This window comes from Aulonocara stuartgranti, assembly GCF_965226115.1.
Source record: "Aulonocara stuartgranti genome assembly, chromosome: 5".
Lineage (NCBI taxonomy): Eukaryota > Metazoa > Chordata > Actinopteri > Cichliformes > Cichlidae > Aulonocara > Aulonocara stuartgranti.
The window spans coordinates 4961189-4976412 of record NC_138943.1 but is presented as its reverse complement, the minus strand read 5'-3'; the positions used below and the strand labels follow the sequence as shown (position 1 = coordinate 4976412).

Here is a 15224-nt window from a genome sequence, read left to right as displayed (position 1 = left end):
ACTGGAGCTAAAAAAAAATCATTATGTGGCTTATTTCTAAAAACCTATTTCCAAGTAATTAATTCTTCACAAGATTAAGAATAAGTACATTTTCATAATGTAAGTAAAAACAGATACAAGTGGCCTTAAGTGCAGTGTAGACAGCTTTAGCCAGCTGTGCAGCCATCACAGCAGTCACTGTCTTTATTACTGTACTATTGCAGGAAACTGCTATAGGATTGCCATACCAGATATCTGCCATGGTAGCATGGTTACCCTTTACTAGGAATTGCAGACATTTCAGTTTAAGACAGGCTCCTTTCTGCTTAACACTGCAGTTAGGAGCTGTTTAAACAAGTAGCCCCTAAGACAGAAAGGACATTCTGTTGCCTTATGTGCAAAAATATAACTGCTTGTGTATACTTGAATGACATCATGTCCTCATGTACTGTATGTTTATACAAGCCTGCTACATCCACACACACACACACACATACAAACATTGAACACCTGATCAATGGTTCTGGGTGAATATTTGACTAGATCTTTTGTCCAACCGCTATGAACTGTTTGGTTAGGTTTTTCACTGCGCCCGATGTTCTTGTCTGTTCTCATTTATATTGTTTACTTAGTTAAATACAACTTTATAACTCAACAGGGTATTTGAAGCACCTGAAACTAATGTAGTCACATTTACTGCCAGTTATGTACGTTTCCTGAAAAGGCTAAAAACAGGGGGAACAATCCTTTGTTTGAGGGTGAGGAATATTTTCTAGATTTGACATCCTCTAATCCTTCTGGGAGTTTTTTTTTCAGGCTGTGGCGCATCACTGCAGCAAAATCAAAATATGAAAGAGGTAGAATTTGTGACACGAGTATCTGAGAGAAACAACAGAAAACACAGAAGAAAACATTTGCTGGAGGCATGGATTAAATCGACTAAAGGGGCTGTCATTTCCTTGATCCGTGAGCCTTTAAAACCCCTCCAGGTGACTCTGATTGCAAATTCAACTCACCCTTTTAACTCCCTTCATCACGACTGTTAACCTTCACATGCGTGGACACCTGCTAAAACAAAAGAGTGACATTGCAGTAGGAGTTGTGGATGACTGACTGCCATTGCCTTCAGCTTTATGTGACAAATTTATTACTGAGAAAGGTCACGGGGCTGAAATCCTAACAAAGGAAAATGTGCAGTCAAATGTGACCTGACTGCTTCTACAATTTATTTCAAGTTAGAATGATCAGATCCAGGGGAGTGTCCTCTGTAAACAGCATTTTAAGGATGAATGAGAATTCAATTTCCCTTTTTTTTTAAATTTTTTTTTTTTGTTAAATTAGGGCAGGGTGTTTACTTTGGTTGTGTAGATATTTTGACCCTGTGCTCCAGATCTCTTCTGAGGTTAATTCACATATTTTGATAGTTACACTGCAAGAATACAAGAGACAGTCTTGACTGACACCTCTTTCAATTAACGCTGAATGTTACTGAGCCGAAGGAGGATAACTTCTTTGCTGAAGTGTGGCAGTCTCAGTATTTAGCCCTGCCTGGCAGCAGGAAGATGGATTAAACGAGGAATTTAGAGGGGAAGTGACATCCAGAAACACCTGGGCCAAACCGTCTTTGCAAACAAACCTCTTTGCCAGGACATGGAAGGACAGCCAGCATGAGAATAAACTACTCTGCTACCTGCAGAAAATGGTCACTTTATACTTTCAGATGCTCAAGTCCAAATGTTTGCAGCTCTGCACTGATTTTCAGTAAATAAATGCATTTTAAAAAATTTTATGTGAAGATTAAATTCACCTTCAACACTAGCATTAGTTTTTTTTTTTTATATTACAAATACCATTTATTTAAAATATTATCAAACTAAGATAACAAAAAGCAGTTATTTCTGCTTTGCTGGCAGAAAACATCCTCCTTAGATAAAAAGAAGACGTTACAGTTTAAAGAAGGCTTTACTAACTTTTTACATTTATTTTCAGGTACGTGTCTCAGAGGTATCATACCCAAGTGGGTTTCGCCTCACATCAAAAACTGTCCATTTCAGGCTGCAGTTATATATTAAAAGTGTCAGGACCAAACTCCCCTGCGATTAACTCTGGCTGCTCTGCCTGCATGTTTGACTGACAGGCATCACCCAGGAGATGATCAACGAGACGCGAGCGTCGACGGAGAGGAAGATGATAGGAGACATTCAGGAACTGCTGAGTCAAGGAGAAAAGGTCAACCAGCAGGACTCTCAGGGAGCTACTCTGGTAAGTTTATCTGCTTTGATTTTCTTCTAAAAATCTCAACTAAACTCAGTTTAAAACGGCATCACTGAAGTTCTTGCTGCTTTAATATTGTAAACATTTAATTCCTTTTATGTGGAACAGAATGCGCTCGCTTAAAATGATAAAATTGGTTGCATGTACTGCATAAATACACTTAGATTAATGTAAAATGTGATGTAAAGTGGCAGATTTATGTGCTCAGGTTACTCAGTGATGGTGCACTAATTTGGCAAAGCTAAGCTCTGTGTGTGGTGTTAATAGGCAGCTAATGCAGCTGCCTTTCTGTAGCTGCTCCACAATACATTGTCTGAGATATAATTGACTGTGGCTTTAAATTAGCTACAAGTGTTTTGTTACTGCGGGTAGCTTTTGTTAGAGTAGTCTGCCATAGATGAGGGTAGAAATTGTCTTGAGAGGTTAAAATCTTCACTGTGATATCATCTGGACGACAGCCACTGCTTTTGCTCTTCAGACAAAATGTTTTTATATTATTAAAAAAGGGAAAGCAGATATTAAGATTGCTACATTCAAAGATTAGGAAAGTTTAGCAGGGTGGACATATGCATGCATTGCAGCCATGCAGTTAGTGTGTTGCCATATCACTGCTTTAATTGTCTGTACGCTCTGGAGGCTTCTTCCATTGGTGAATCACCCGGAGGTTTCTAATATTGGGGTTTAAGCCTTTTCTTGCTATTTTTGTTGGGTTATCTAAGCAAACAAATCTTGGTGCAATAAAGAGGAAATGATTTTAATATTATTTCCTGGGCTGAAGCCATTTTTTCCATGTAAGCTTGTTAAAGTGGTCCTATTGTGCTCATTTGTGGCTCCATATTTCTACCCTTGGATTCTGCAAGAGTAGTTTTGGATGATACACATTTATAAAATTCATCTGATTCATCTTACACTGGGACTTGGTGCAGCGCCTCAGTTTATCCACTGTCTGAGGAAAGAAAAACGATGTTGTAGCACACTTTAAAGCAACTTTCTTCTGTTCAGATGTTTGCTTCCCTCTCATCTTCCCCTCCTTTCTTCTGTTTCTCATATAAACAGAAGATCTGCATAGCAAATGAGCAGATGAATAGACTGCAAAGCAAGTTCAACATGCCAAGCTGGCTTGACAAAACCCAAACCCTCAGTCGGGATCAACTTTCTCTGTTAACCCAAGCTGCTTCCTTCTTCAGAATCCGTGCAGGCTCACGGAAAAGTTGGTGTTTACACATCATTTCACTCTTCAGAGCTAAATGGCTCAAGTGAGCATTATCTACTCTAATCAGAAATATTATCAGATGAACAGAAGATGGAGAGCTATAAAGAACATAAAAAATATATCAGTAAAATGCAACCGTGTTGCTGCAAAGAAGACGAGAGAAAATTATATACATAATGTATTTTAATGCTCGGCCCGGTGTTGATACTGCTGTTTGTTTCTAAAATGAACTGTACATTAGAGCTGGGAAACCTTTTACACGTTTAAATACTGAAAATTATTCATTGTGTTCAGGTCTGAGATTCTCCCTTAGCATAATAAAGGAGACATGGAAATCATTTTAGTTTAGTCAGCAATGAAATTATTTTTATTGACTGAATGAGTATTCAGTATGTAATTAATGGATTTTGTTTTTCATTTTTCTTGTAGCTGTAATTCCAGCAGCTATAAAAGAGGCTCAGCAGCAGATTAGCACCAAGAACATAAACACGTTTTCTGCATCACAAACTGAAAGTAGCCAAATTTCAGCAGTGCTTCTTTCATGCGTTAGTAAGGTGTGGCTCAACAGTTTGTATGTATAAAATATTAGACAGAGAGAGCAGAGCCACCATCATGACACTGGAAAACTCTTGACTTTAAGCTCAACACAGCTTGCTGTCCCCCCATAGTTACCCTTAGGGCTTCTTGGCTCACACATAGACCTGTGTGGCGGAGATGACCATGTTGGGGATATGCGTTTTTATTAACATCACAGCCAGTAGAAAAAAGCTGTCTGAATTGGCTCATTTAAAGCAGTCTGCGTGAAGCCTGAGCTGCTGGCTCATAGGGATTATTTGGATATATACTGACCTCATTACTGGAAACTTTGATCTTCTTTAATATTACGTATGATAGGAAATGAAGAAAAAGCATTTGAAAAGGAAGCAGTTAGAAATAAAATAAGATAAGAGAGCTAAACATGAAATGAACCCTCCTACCCACCAGGTTCCAGATGTGCTGCAGAGAGACAAACCTCTCGCGTTAATATCAGGCGTCACAGGTCTGAACAAAGAGGGGGAAAAAAGCAAATGGTGTGTAAATATTCAGTGGACCGTCTTTATTACAGATTCACCTTTTAAAGATCATGTGCTCTGCAACACTGTCTCGCGAGGCCGTAAAACCTCCAAAGCTAATCAGGCATTTAGAGCCTCATTATAATTTTTTAAAGACAAATCAGCTGTATGATTTTAAATGGTCTGAGTGCTCCAGTTATGAATGCTCAGGATACCTGCAGTCATTATTTAAACAAATGTTAGATTACAGTAAACCTGTAGTGATGATAAAATTGCATTTAAGAGGAGCGGGAAGAGATGACAAGAAACATAAAAGCAGCATTTCATCAAAGAAAACATGGTCAGATTGGATATTTGGTTTTCAGTAGCGTGTGTGCTCCTGTTGGCCTTTTGTGTGCGTTTTATGCCAACCCCTAAAGTTTATAAGTTTGATGCATAAGTGTGATTAGAGCGATTTAAGTAGACAAGAGAATGAAAACTAATAAAGGCCCTCATGTCTTTATGCTTTGCTGCATAGTGCAAAGGTACGCGAGGATTGTGTGTACCTAATAAGTCCCTAAATTTGTTTTGTTTAGCACTTTAGTACAGTGATGCAATAAAAGTCAAGCAAGGTACAAAAAAAATCATTAGCACATAATTTACTGAGTAGAGCATATAATGTCAGATGCCTTAATGAAGTCTTTATTATGTATTAGGTATTTAGCTACACGGGGGAAACACAGTGACGGATCACTGGATGGAAGTAGCTAGGGGATAGTAGTATCCCAAAATAACCCCGTTAAGCTTTAAAGTCTTACTACAGATTGTGTGATTGAGCTGCTTGTCCCTTTGCTTTCTACATCCTGTTAATCTTCATTCGAGCACGATGAAGCAAACTAGAGCATGCCTTATTAAAATCCCTGGCACAGATGAGAGGAAGAGACCCTGAACTGACAGGAAGTTATGTAAGGTTAATCTTTTGTTTTCCAGTGAAATGCATTTTTATGATCCTGTTTTGATGTGCAGGCACAATGATTTGTATGCTTTGTGACTTCAGACAGAAGTCACAAAGCAAGAGAAATATTTTTCATTTTTGTTGGAAGTTTATTAAAAAAAAGTAACAAGTGTCACATGTTGTTCTCTGTGCCATAAACCTGACGAAGGACACATAAACACAAAGTTTATATATAAAAATACACTCACTGGACACACCTCCTTATATCTTTAGAAGTGCCTTAATTCTTCCTTGTGTAGATTTAGCTGGAAATGTTTCTCTGTGGTTTGGTTGTGGATGGATTGATGTCTGGTGACTGTGCAGGCCATTTGAAGACAGTGAGCTCATTGTTATGCTTAAGAAACCAGTTTGAGATGGTTTGAGCTTTGTATCCTGCTGGGGGAAGCCATCAGAAGATGGGTATGCTGTGGTCATAAAGAGATGGATATGGTCAGCAGCAATACTTGGGCAGGCTGCTGCATATAAATGATGCTTAATTGGTAGTAATGGGTGGCCTAGAGTGTTCCAAAAAATATATCCCCCATATCATTACATCACCACCACCAGCCTGAACTATATACTATAATGCTGTTCTACTATATAATAGAAGCCAGGATGGATCCATGCGTTCATGTTGCTTAAATTCTGGCCCTAACATCGCAATGTTACAGCAGAAATTGAGACTCATCAGACCAGTGGATGTTTTTCCCAATTTGCTTTTGTCCAGTTTTGGACCAGAGTGTTCAGAGGTGATCTTCTGCATACCTTGGTTGTAATGAGTGCTTAATTGAGTTATTCTTGCCTTCATCACCTCGAAGGAGTCTAGCCATTCTCCTCTGACCTCTCACATCGATGAGTCATTTTCACCCAGAGAACTCACTTTTCACTTTTACAGATCATTCTCTGTAAACCCCAGTGACAGTTGTGAGGGAAAATCCCAGTAGATGAGCAGTTTCTTAAGTGCACCACGTTGGCGCCTGCCTCCTAACTTATGGGTCTATTATTGCAGTCCTCTCTTTTCAATTACTGTCATCTCAGGTTTTGTTTATTTTTAAGAAAACTATAGTTTTAGCCTTGTGAAGGAGAATGAGTGAGGCGAGTGAAGTTTCACATGTACACAAAGCATTTCAGACTGGAAATAACAAGTGAAACGCATTGTTAAGTTAAGATATGGCGATGGAGGTTATTTCAGTCCTTTAATCACACATTTAGCTGCATGTCGTTAGATTGTGGGTGAAAACGGAAGACAAGAGAGTACTTGTCCCGGCATGCGTTTGACCAGTGGAAGGGTAAATCAGGACATGCTGCTGGTGGCACTGTGGGAGGAACTGGAGTGCTCACAGTATGCTGACATTATGAAACTTTTGGCACGGTGACACAGGCAGTGTTGCCCAGTGTCGGTCCACCGGTTTGTTTCGGAACGAAAATCTCAGCAAAGACTCTGATGGTCCCCCGGCTTAACCTGTACTGTCAGCATGAGGTTGACATTTCTGGTTTTGAGTGAAACGTCTCAGTAAGCCGGACAGACTGTTATTAGATCAAGTTTAGATGTTTTCAGCGGCTTTTTGTCCAGTCCCGCCAAAAGGTCAGATTTGTCATTTGGCTAATGCTAATGATCTTTTCATTTGCCTCAGGTTTGTCCTATTATTACTTGTCGTCCTCAGCCTCATCTGACACTGACTTAGATGAGGAAGTTTGTCCTTAATGAGGAGGCTGTCTTTTAGTTTTGATCAATGTAACCACTCTTTGATGGGATGCACCGGTACATTGGTTTACAATTACAGTGATGTTTTCTGTTAAACTCATGTGTTCCTTAGTTGTATTTTTATGGCATGTTAGACAACTTTAGCTTGTTTCCTTTAGCTAATTCTGCATGTCTCACGGCCTTTAGATGCCTATAAAGGAACGCTGGGATTCGATATTCGGTCTTCTGGAATGCTGATGGCATTTTCCAAAAGATAGACTGGTGAATAGATGGTGCTTTCTGTTATCCCAAACATAACCTACTTCTGCGGTCTCACCAAAAGAGGCAAACAGCATTAAGTACAGTTCCTGTAAGTGACACGTGAAGCTGCAAACCAGACTTTCATGAATGTCACACCACTTGCCAACTTCCCTGTTGCAATAAACATATTTTATACCAGTTTGTTATTGTTCAACCTCACAGCCACAGTTTGTGTGGGGCTTTAGAAATTGGCAGAATGAAAGGCCAAGTGCTGCCATCATATTATATTTTTCTTTTTCAGGCATTCAGTAATTTGAAGGCCAGGAAAGGAAAATATTCAAAGGAGGTTCCAATAAAAACTGAAATTAACAATTTTCAGTTTGGTGATTTAAAAAAGCAAAATGAAAAAATGAAAAAAAGATTTTTGCTTTTGTTTCCTCCTAAAACAACATTTTGAGGTTGTTGAAAGCATATTCTACTCTGAGAACCTTTGAGACACTCAAATATTCTGCTGCTTCTCTTTTAAATGTATAAAGTGGAGCTGAATTAGGTCATTATTTAGTTGCTATTTCTTATAAGCAAAATGCTGAAAAAGACTTGGTGTAAAAACTTGATGATTCTGTCAGAGTAATTATACTTTGCATTTTTTCATTATTTCTCTTTTCTCATCTGATCTCTGGCTCTTTGTTAGATTGGTTTTCTACTTATGTATCTAATAGGACCGTCTCTGTTAGGATGAACTCTAACATCGCTTCCTTAACCTGTGGAGTTCCACAAGGTTCAGTTCTGGGTCCCTTATTATTTTTCTATCTATGTTGTTTCTTCATCTGCCATCATTCATCCTTTTCTGACATTTCTATGCCATTGACATTAAGCTGCATATGTATTTTAAACCTCACCAGCTGAACAGGCTGTCAACCCTGGACCACTGTTTAACCCAGATTAATGGCCGTCTAGCCATTACCTTCTTCTAAACATCAACTGAGAACACAATTATAGCTCCTCCTGAACCTTTTGCTTCTTTAGGTTCAGAGTTTGGGATGTCTGATTATAGTCTGGGCTTTGATTCACCTGTAAAATGTATTTCTTGTTCCTGTTACCTTTTATTTAAAGAAGATTTCTAAATTACGATATATGGTCTCCTTTGCTGAACTGGAGGAAATTGTTGATGCTTGTGTGTTATCGTGCTTAGGTTGCTGTAAAGCCCTTTTATAGATAAATCATCTGTTTTATGCCTCTAAGCAATAAAAAAGTTGGTTTTTTTTGGGGGGTTTTTTTGTGTCCCGTTTGGATCTTTAGCCGTCAGAATTGTTGTCTTAAGGCCAAGAAAGATGCCAAGCGGATTTATTTTACCAAGTGGATCATCATGGCCTTGCCATATTGGTCCATTTGATTAAAAGTTATTTTTAACAAAATGTTGCTATTAAAATATTCTAGTTGGCGAGCTCACATTAATTTTTACACGGGTCCCAGTAAATAGCCAGGCTTCAAATTATTTATCCCAGCTTCACACTAATCACACTGAGGCTCACAATCTTCGATGACAGGCTCTGAATTTGTTAGTTGTTCCTTGGAAGATGAAAAGACTTCTGGGACAGAGCCCTTCAGTCTGTTGAGACTTTTATTGATTAGAACTTTTGAAACTACCTGTTTACTTTATTATTAAACATTGTTTTTATTATTGGGGAGCACGGTGGTGCAGGGGTTAGCACTGTTGGCTCAGTGGAGTTTGACTCCACCAACTGGTTAGAGCCTTTCTGTGTGGTGTGTGCATGTTGTTCCCGTGTTTGCGTGGGTTACTTTAATCATGTTTGTTTTCAGTTTAGTTTCAGGTTTAGGTTTCGTTGTCTGAAAATGGTAAATTAGTTTCAGTTCGTTTTTTTTCTTTACAGTATGTTGGATAGGTCTCTCGGGCAAGATTACAAATTCCCTCTGAGTGATGACATGTTCCAGGCTAGTTTTATGAGGCTAGGACAAGAATTAATATCTTAACATTAACAGATTAGGTTGTTTCATGGAGGCAGGCTCAGCCTAATTTGATCAGGACCTTGAATTGACCACAATAATCTACATCTAATTTAACATAATATTAGAAGATGCACAGCAATAAACTGACATCTTTAAACTTAGAAGCAAAAAAATACTTTATTTGTAGATTTTTGCAGGTGTAATGTCTCACATAGTAAGCAATTGTAAGTTACCACTATATAACGTTCTTTGGCATGTTCATTGCCACTTTAGTATGAATTTCACATTATTTTTTTTGCATGCAAACAGTAAATCCTGAGCACTGGGGGAAAACAATCTATTTCCTTCTCTGTTGTTGCAGCTACACATCGCAGCAGCAAATGGCTACGCGCAGGCTGCAGAGCTGCTGCTGGAGGGGGGGGCTCGTGTGGACCTCAGAGATTCAGATGGATGGCAGCCTCTTCATGCTGCAGCATGCTGGGGTCAGGTAAGGAAAACACAACAGGAAAGAGATAAGAGCCTCAGGCGCACACAAAGGTTTCTGGAACCATTAATACAAATTGCTTCCACTGTTGTTGTTGTTGCTGCTTTAGATGCATGTGGCAGAGCTGCTGGTGTCTCACGGAGCCAGTCTCAATGCCAAGACCTTCCTGGAGGAGACTCCAATTGGTATGTTTACAGTATACTGTAGCACTCACTTGTCCGGTGCACCTGGTAATGAGTTCAGGGGAAAAAAAGTATCGTCTCAGCAGGGTCTCATTTCCAAGTGTTCACTTTTATGTTAAGCATTACTAACAGTGTCCCTTTTACCCATGTTGCTTTAAGATCTGTGTGAGGACGAGGAGTTCAGAGCCATCCTGCTGGACCTGAAACACAAACACGACATTATCATGAAGTCACAGCTCAAGCACAAGACCTCGCTGTGCAGGCGAACGTCCAGTGCAGGCAGTCGTGGGTATGTGCTGACATCTGTTGGTGGTAGCATGGCTACTACAGGCTTTGTTATTTGGAGAAATTAGAAAACAGACAAAACATCTGTTCTGTATACTTACAGCTGTATTTACATTTAATAGGAGAATGGTGGATAGAAGCCTCCGCTGATATAATGACATAATGTCTGACATAATGAAGCTGTCAGTTTAGCGTGTGTATAAGTTCTTCTGCTCTTTAACTTTCATGTGTAAAAGTACCATATATGGTAAGCTGTTATTTTTCTAGCTGCTTTTTCTTACTGGGAATTCCACTTGTGTTCACAGAAAAGTGGTGCGGCGAGCCAGTTTGTCGGACAGACACAACCTGTGTCGTAAAGAGTACGAGACCGAGGCCATCGTGTGGAGGAAAGAAAAGGAAGACGAGGACGAGAAAGAAAAGGAGTCTGATCAGGAGAATAGCCAAGTAGTTAGTGTGAGACTATTTTTAAGGATTACATAAATAGCTCTATGCAGTTCTAACTTTGGTTTTTTGGGTGGGTGGGGGGTGGCTTGGTGGAATTTACCGCCCCCTCACACACACGCTGTCAGATGATAATGTGTGTGAGAGATATTTTTAAGCACAGGTAGAAAGATGATTCTTCCCACTCAGAAGCTGAAATGTCACATTTGGATGAATCAGACAGAGGACTTCCTCCAGCACCCAGGAGCAATTGCACAAAAGGAAACCCACAACAGAAAAAAACTGAAATACTGTCTTCCATTATCAGTAGACTCTGTTGCCGCCGCCGCTGCTTATTGTAACCTCAACTTTTTACACACATTATCTGCAGATTATCAGATGACATTCAGAGAAATGTTGCTCTGGCACAAAATAACTCTGAACAGTTGGGAGATTTTCTCTATAATGAAGGAAATAAATTGGCTTTACATCTGATTTCATTTGAACTTTGTAAGCCTCGGCAGCAGATCAAAGTTTGCTGATCTGCCCTGCACAGTCAGGCCTTTGTGTATTTAATGAGCTAAAAGAAAGTCTTACAGAGGATTAAAGTAATCCTTATTGATGTCTTGCAGGTCAAGCCTGTTGTCGCTGTGGAGCTGCCCGACAAGTCCAACCTACCCACCATCCTCAAAGAAGGCAACAGCAAGCCGAATGGCCTAATCTCCACGACAACATCCATGCCACCTCAGCCTCCCTCCAATGGCAGCACACCGACGTCCAGTAAGGGTGGGGTTGTCACCACCCAGCCGTCCCAGGAGGAAGCCTGGCCAAAAGAGCGCCCTCAGACTCTGTCAGAGCTGAAAAAGCAGCGAGCTGCTGCCAAGCTCTTGAACCACCCCTTGTTCAACGGTCACCTTGGTAACGGCTCCACAGACTCCTTCACTGATGCCAAAACCACCACTGAGGATCCTCGCATGCCGCTGGTCTCCTCCAATGGCAACGCCGTATATTATACCCCAGCCAGCGGCGACCCACCCCTGCTCAAATTCAAGCAGCCTATGGAGGAGGAGCAGCCGAAGGTGCGGACCTGCTGCTGCGTGTCATAGTTGGTGCGCGGTCATGTGACTGTTACCAGAACAGGAAGTGTTTGCACTGAGAGGAGGGAAGCAAGGAAGGCTGTGTAGAAGGGAGGAGAAGAAAGAAGGAAAGTCTTTGAACATCCTTCACCACTCCCGGTTCAAAAATGTCTTCAAGACAGGCGGCCCGATTAAAGTATGAAAACATTTCCTTTCACCTCCCAGTCTCGTAACTCCTTTAAAGTGCAGCTGAGAAGTGGAGGAAATTCCTTTCATACATGGAGTCTCTTTACACAACAAATGTAAAGACAAGAAGTGGTCCCGCTCTCCCTGTTAAAAATCAAAGAGGATGGGGAGTGTTTTTTGACAGAAATTTAGAATTAGGAGAGAAGATCGCAAGGTACTGAATCCTCTACTTTCACACATGGAAGAAACTTTGTCTGTTACCCCACAAACAGATTGGTATTATTTCATTAGAACAGCATTTCTTCCAGGATAAACTAATCTTGTTATCAAACCACATTCTTGTCATGTTCAAACAAGCAGGACAGTCATCCTGGAAGGGTGCTGATATCTTGTAATACACCGTGTTGTTGTAGTACAACACATGAGAAAATGCAAAACATGGCAAAAGGAGATCTGTGACATCTCTTTCCGTGTTGACATGCTGCCTGGAAAAGTAAGGGAAAGGAATGCCATAAAACAGTGTTAAAATACTCATGAAGTGTACTTCTACAGTGAGAGATAACCGGAAAGAGTAAAAGTACTGCACTAGTGTTTGAAACGGTCACTATATTCCGTCAACTATGCGTCACCTCACCGTCCTCTCACGTGGAACCTAAACTGACAGGTCGTGCTTTGTTTTATGCATTATTCACTTTGTGCTCACTCGTATAGATAATTTAAGCAAACATGGTTGAAAATTACTGTACATGTTTTATTTATGAAATGTAAATTGTAAAAAAAACAACAAAACAAAGAAAAAACATGGTTTCTAAAGTCGAGTGTATTTATTATTTGGATGGCGTGTGGAGAGTGTGTGTGAGTTAGTGGGGGGGAGACGAATCTCCCCAGCTGAGCACCTTCTGACATGGAAGAACGGTTCAAATGAAATGAGGGTTACTGTCTGCGTTATGTACGTGTAATTAAAAAAAAAACAAAACCAGCCATCATACTGGATGGATTCATGAATATGTCACTACAAATAACAGTGTTATTTGTTTATGTTTCGTTTTTGTTTTTTTCCTGGTGGCCATTGTGTGGCTTTACTTCCCCTGAGTCACTGTATTTGTCTTCTAAACTGAAACTGTATGTTATGTAATGATTACTGTAAATGAAAAATGAGTTTTCAGAAGAATCTTTGGTATGTAGCGAGCCCAGGCTGTTATATCAGGTAATGTGTCATGCCCCCCCCCCAAGGAAAAAAAAACCCAGTACTACATGTAGTGGTTTGTCTGCTGAATTAAATGAATATTTCATCATTTTAGAAACAGTTGATGAGAGGAGCTAGAGCCAGCAGTCAGCATATTAACACCCAGACTCTGATTTTTGCTATCAGACATTGTTGTAGTCTGAGAAATATTGAGCAGTTTGCACCACAGCAAGCAAAGGGTCTGAGAGCAAAGCAGGAATGCACTAACGGGAATGCAGTGGCAAAACAATGAGCTATTGTTTGAAGACTTTTAAATCTCTGCAGGATTGTCAGATTGTAAATGACAGACTTCCGTAATAGGAAATCTAGACTCTGATATGTTGTCTGGATCTTTACTAGCTACACTGTCTTCAAAAACTGGTCATTGCCACACCATTAGATGATAGCTGGTGCGCTCACAGTGACACTTGTCTTAGTTTAAAACAAGCACATGCAGAACCGCTAACCACAGTGTGTCGTGAGCAGGCTTACCTAAATGCAATAAAGCCATTAACACTGCAGGCGTCCTTTTCCTGCCTTGACATGGCAGGAAAAAAGTGAAAAACATTAGTGAGACTTTGTTTTCTTCTCAGAGCAAGATGTTTCTCTTTGTTTCGAGTCTTCGTGGTAAGTTAAGCCAAGTAGTTTCTATTTGTGGAGACTAAGAAGGAGTTTAGTACCAACCTTGTCATCAAACCTGCAGAAGCCAGTCAGACTACACCCGGGAATTCGAAACTATTCCTTAAATGTAACAGCTCCTTTAAATGTGTTTGTGCCAAAGAGTCTTCCATGAGTTGAAAATAATTTAGTTTGGCGGGAAGCTTTCTGATGGCCGACTTCTTTGAAAATGTGATTACCTGTAATGCCACGCCATCACCCTTCTTCCTCACCACATCAACTGTACAGCGTTCGAGTATTTGTACAGACAGGTTTGTAAATATGTTTGTATCAGTACTCCCCCTGTTATGTTCCCATGTTTTTGCATTTACATGTCTGTGTTGTTACTGTTGATGAACATATAGGAAACTACAGTTAACCATATGGGTGAATAGTGTTAGCAGACTTTTGGTTGTACAAAGGGGGGGGGGGACTGTGCGATTAAGTAGACCCTCAAGTAGTCCCAGGAGTCCAAAATGTCTGCAGAGTCGAGTGCATACCCACATATCGCTGAGTGTTAAGACACCAGTGTCTGTGGTGCATTTAAAGCTGAATGACTGAACTTTAGTGCATGATTTTTCTGCAATGGTCAGTTTGTTTTTCACCTCAACTTGAGGAAGTAGAAATGAAGTCAAACAGTTTGCCATTTCCCTTATTTTAGGTACAGCGATGTCATCTTGTTATGAGGCAGCTTACTTCTGGTAGCTGCAAACAAGTTGATTTAAAAAAAAAGTTCAACCCTGTTTCCTTATTAATTAAATTCAATCCAACTGAACAGGAATTTGTTCAAGAAAAGTACCGACTGCTCAGTATGACGCAGAAAGGGACAGTAGCCTGTTTCAAAAGTTACTTGTGATCACATACACAGATCCAGGCTTGTGTTTAAGGATCAAATTATGAAGACAAAACTACTGATTTTGTAATTACTGGAATATATTGATGGTTACATTAACATATTTTGAATAAAATGTATATTTTGAGAACTTTACATGGTGAATCTGAATCTGTTTAGCTCTTATACTGTTACAGTTTGAGTTCAGATTTCCTGCAGGCTGTGGACATGAGAAGAAACATTTTTCGTTTTCTGTTTTTAATCACTGTAATCACAACCATTGAAAATGGGTAAATAGGTTTTGGATAGATGTCAAAAAAGCTATAATAAATAGTTCATATAGAGATGTATAATGTACAGTTGAACTGGTCACTAAACACCAAAACCTCCATTATTTTCTTTAAAATCTGGTTCCTACAGTTGGCTCTGGATGTCTGCTGTATTTTGACGTCTGCAGCGACTTTCTGTTCTGA

At 39.9% G+C, this 15224-nt stretch overlaps 1 protein-coding gene and 1 long non-coding RNA gene across 5 annotated transcripts in view; one reads left to right on the top strand and one right to left on the bottom strand.

Moving 5' to 3' along the window:
- The window catches only part of ppp1r16b (protein phosphatase 1, regulatory subunit 16B), a 92049-nt gene extending 77142 nt beyond the window's left edge, over nucleotides 1-14907 (top strand). For 3 of the 4 annotated variants that reach the window (XM_082534238.1, XM_082534240.1, XM_082534239.1), the window contains exons 6-11: nucleotides 2117-2241; nucleotides 9766-9891; nucleotides 9998-10073; nucleotides 10230-10359; nucleotides 10661-10808; nucleotides 11408-14907. In XM_082534238.1, the coding sequence (XP_082390364.1) occupies nucleotides 2117-2241; nucleotides 9766-9891; nucleotides 9998-10073; nucleotides 10230-10359; nucleotides 10661-10808; nucleotides 11408-11881 (1079 nt within the window). In that variant the 3' untranslated portion in view covers nucleotides 11882-14907. The remainder of the gene's footprint in view (nucleotides 1-2116; nucleotides 2242-9765; nucleotides 9892-9997; nucleotides 10074-10229; nucleotides 10360-10660; nucleotides 10809-11407) is intronic. The other variant, XM_082534241.1, reaches the window with a different exon arrangement.
- LOC309707123 lies at nucleotides 10059-11475 on the bottom strand. Its single transcript, XR_014276919.1, has 3 exons — nucleotides 11373-11475; nucleotides 10215-10270; nucleotides 10059-10115 (listed from the first exon to the last, which is right to left on the bottom strand). It is a non-coding gene; the product is annotated as an uncharacterized lncRNA (long non-coding RNA).
- Nucleotides 14908-15224: the final 317 nt, after the last annotated feature.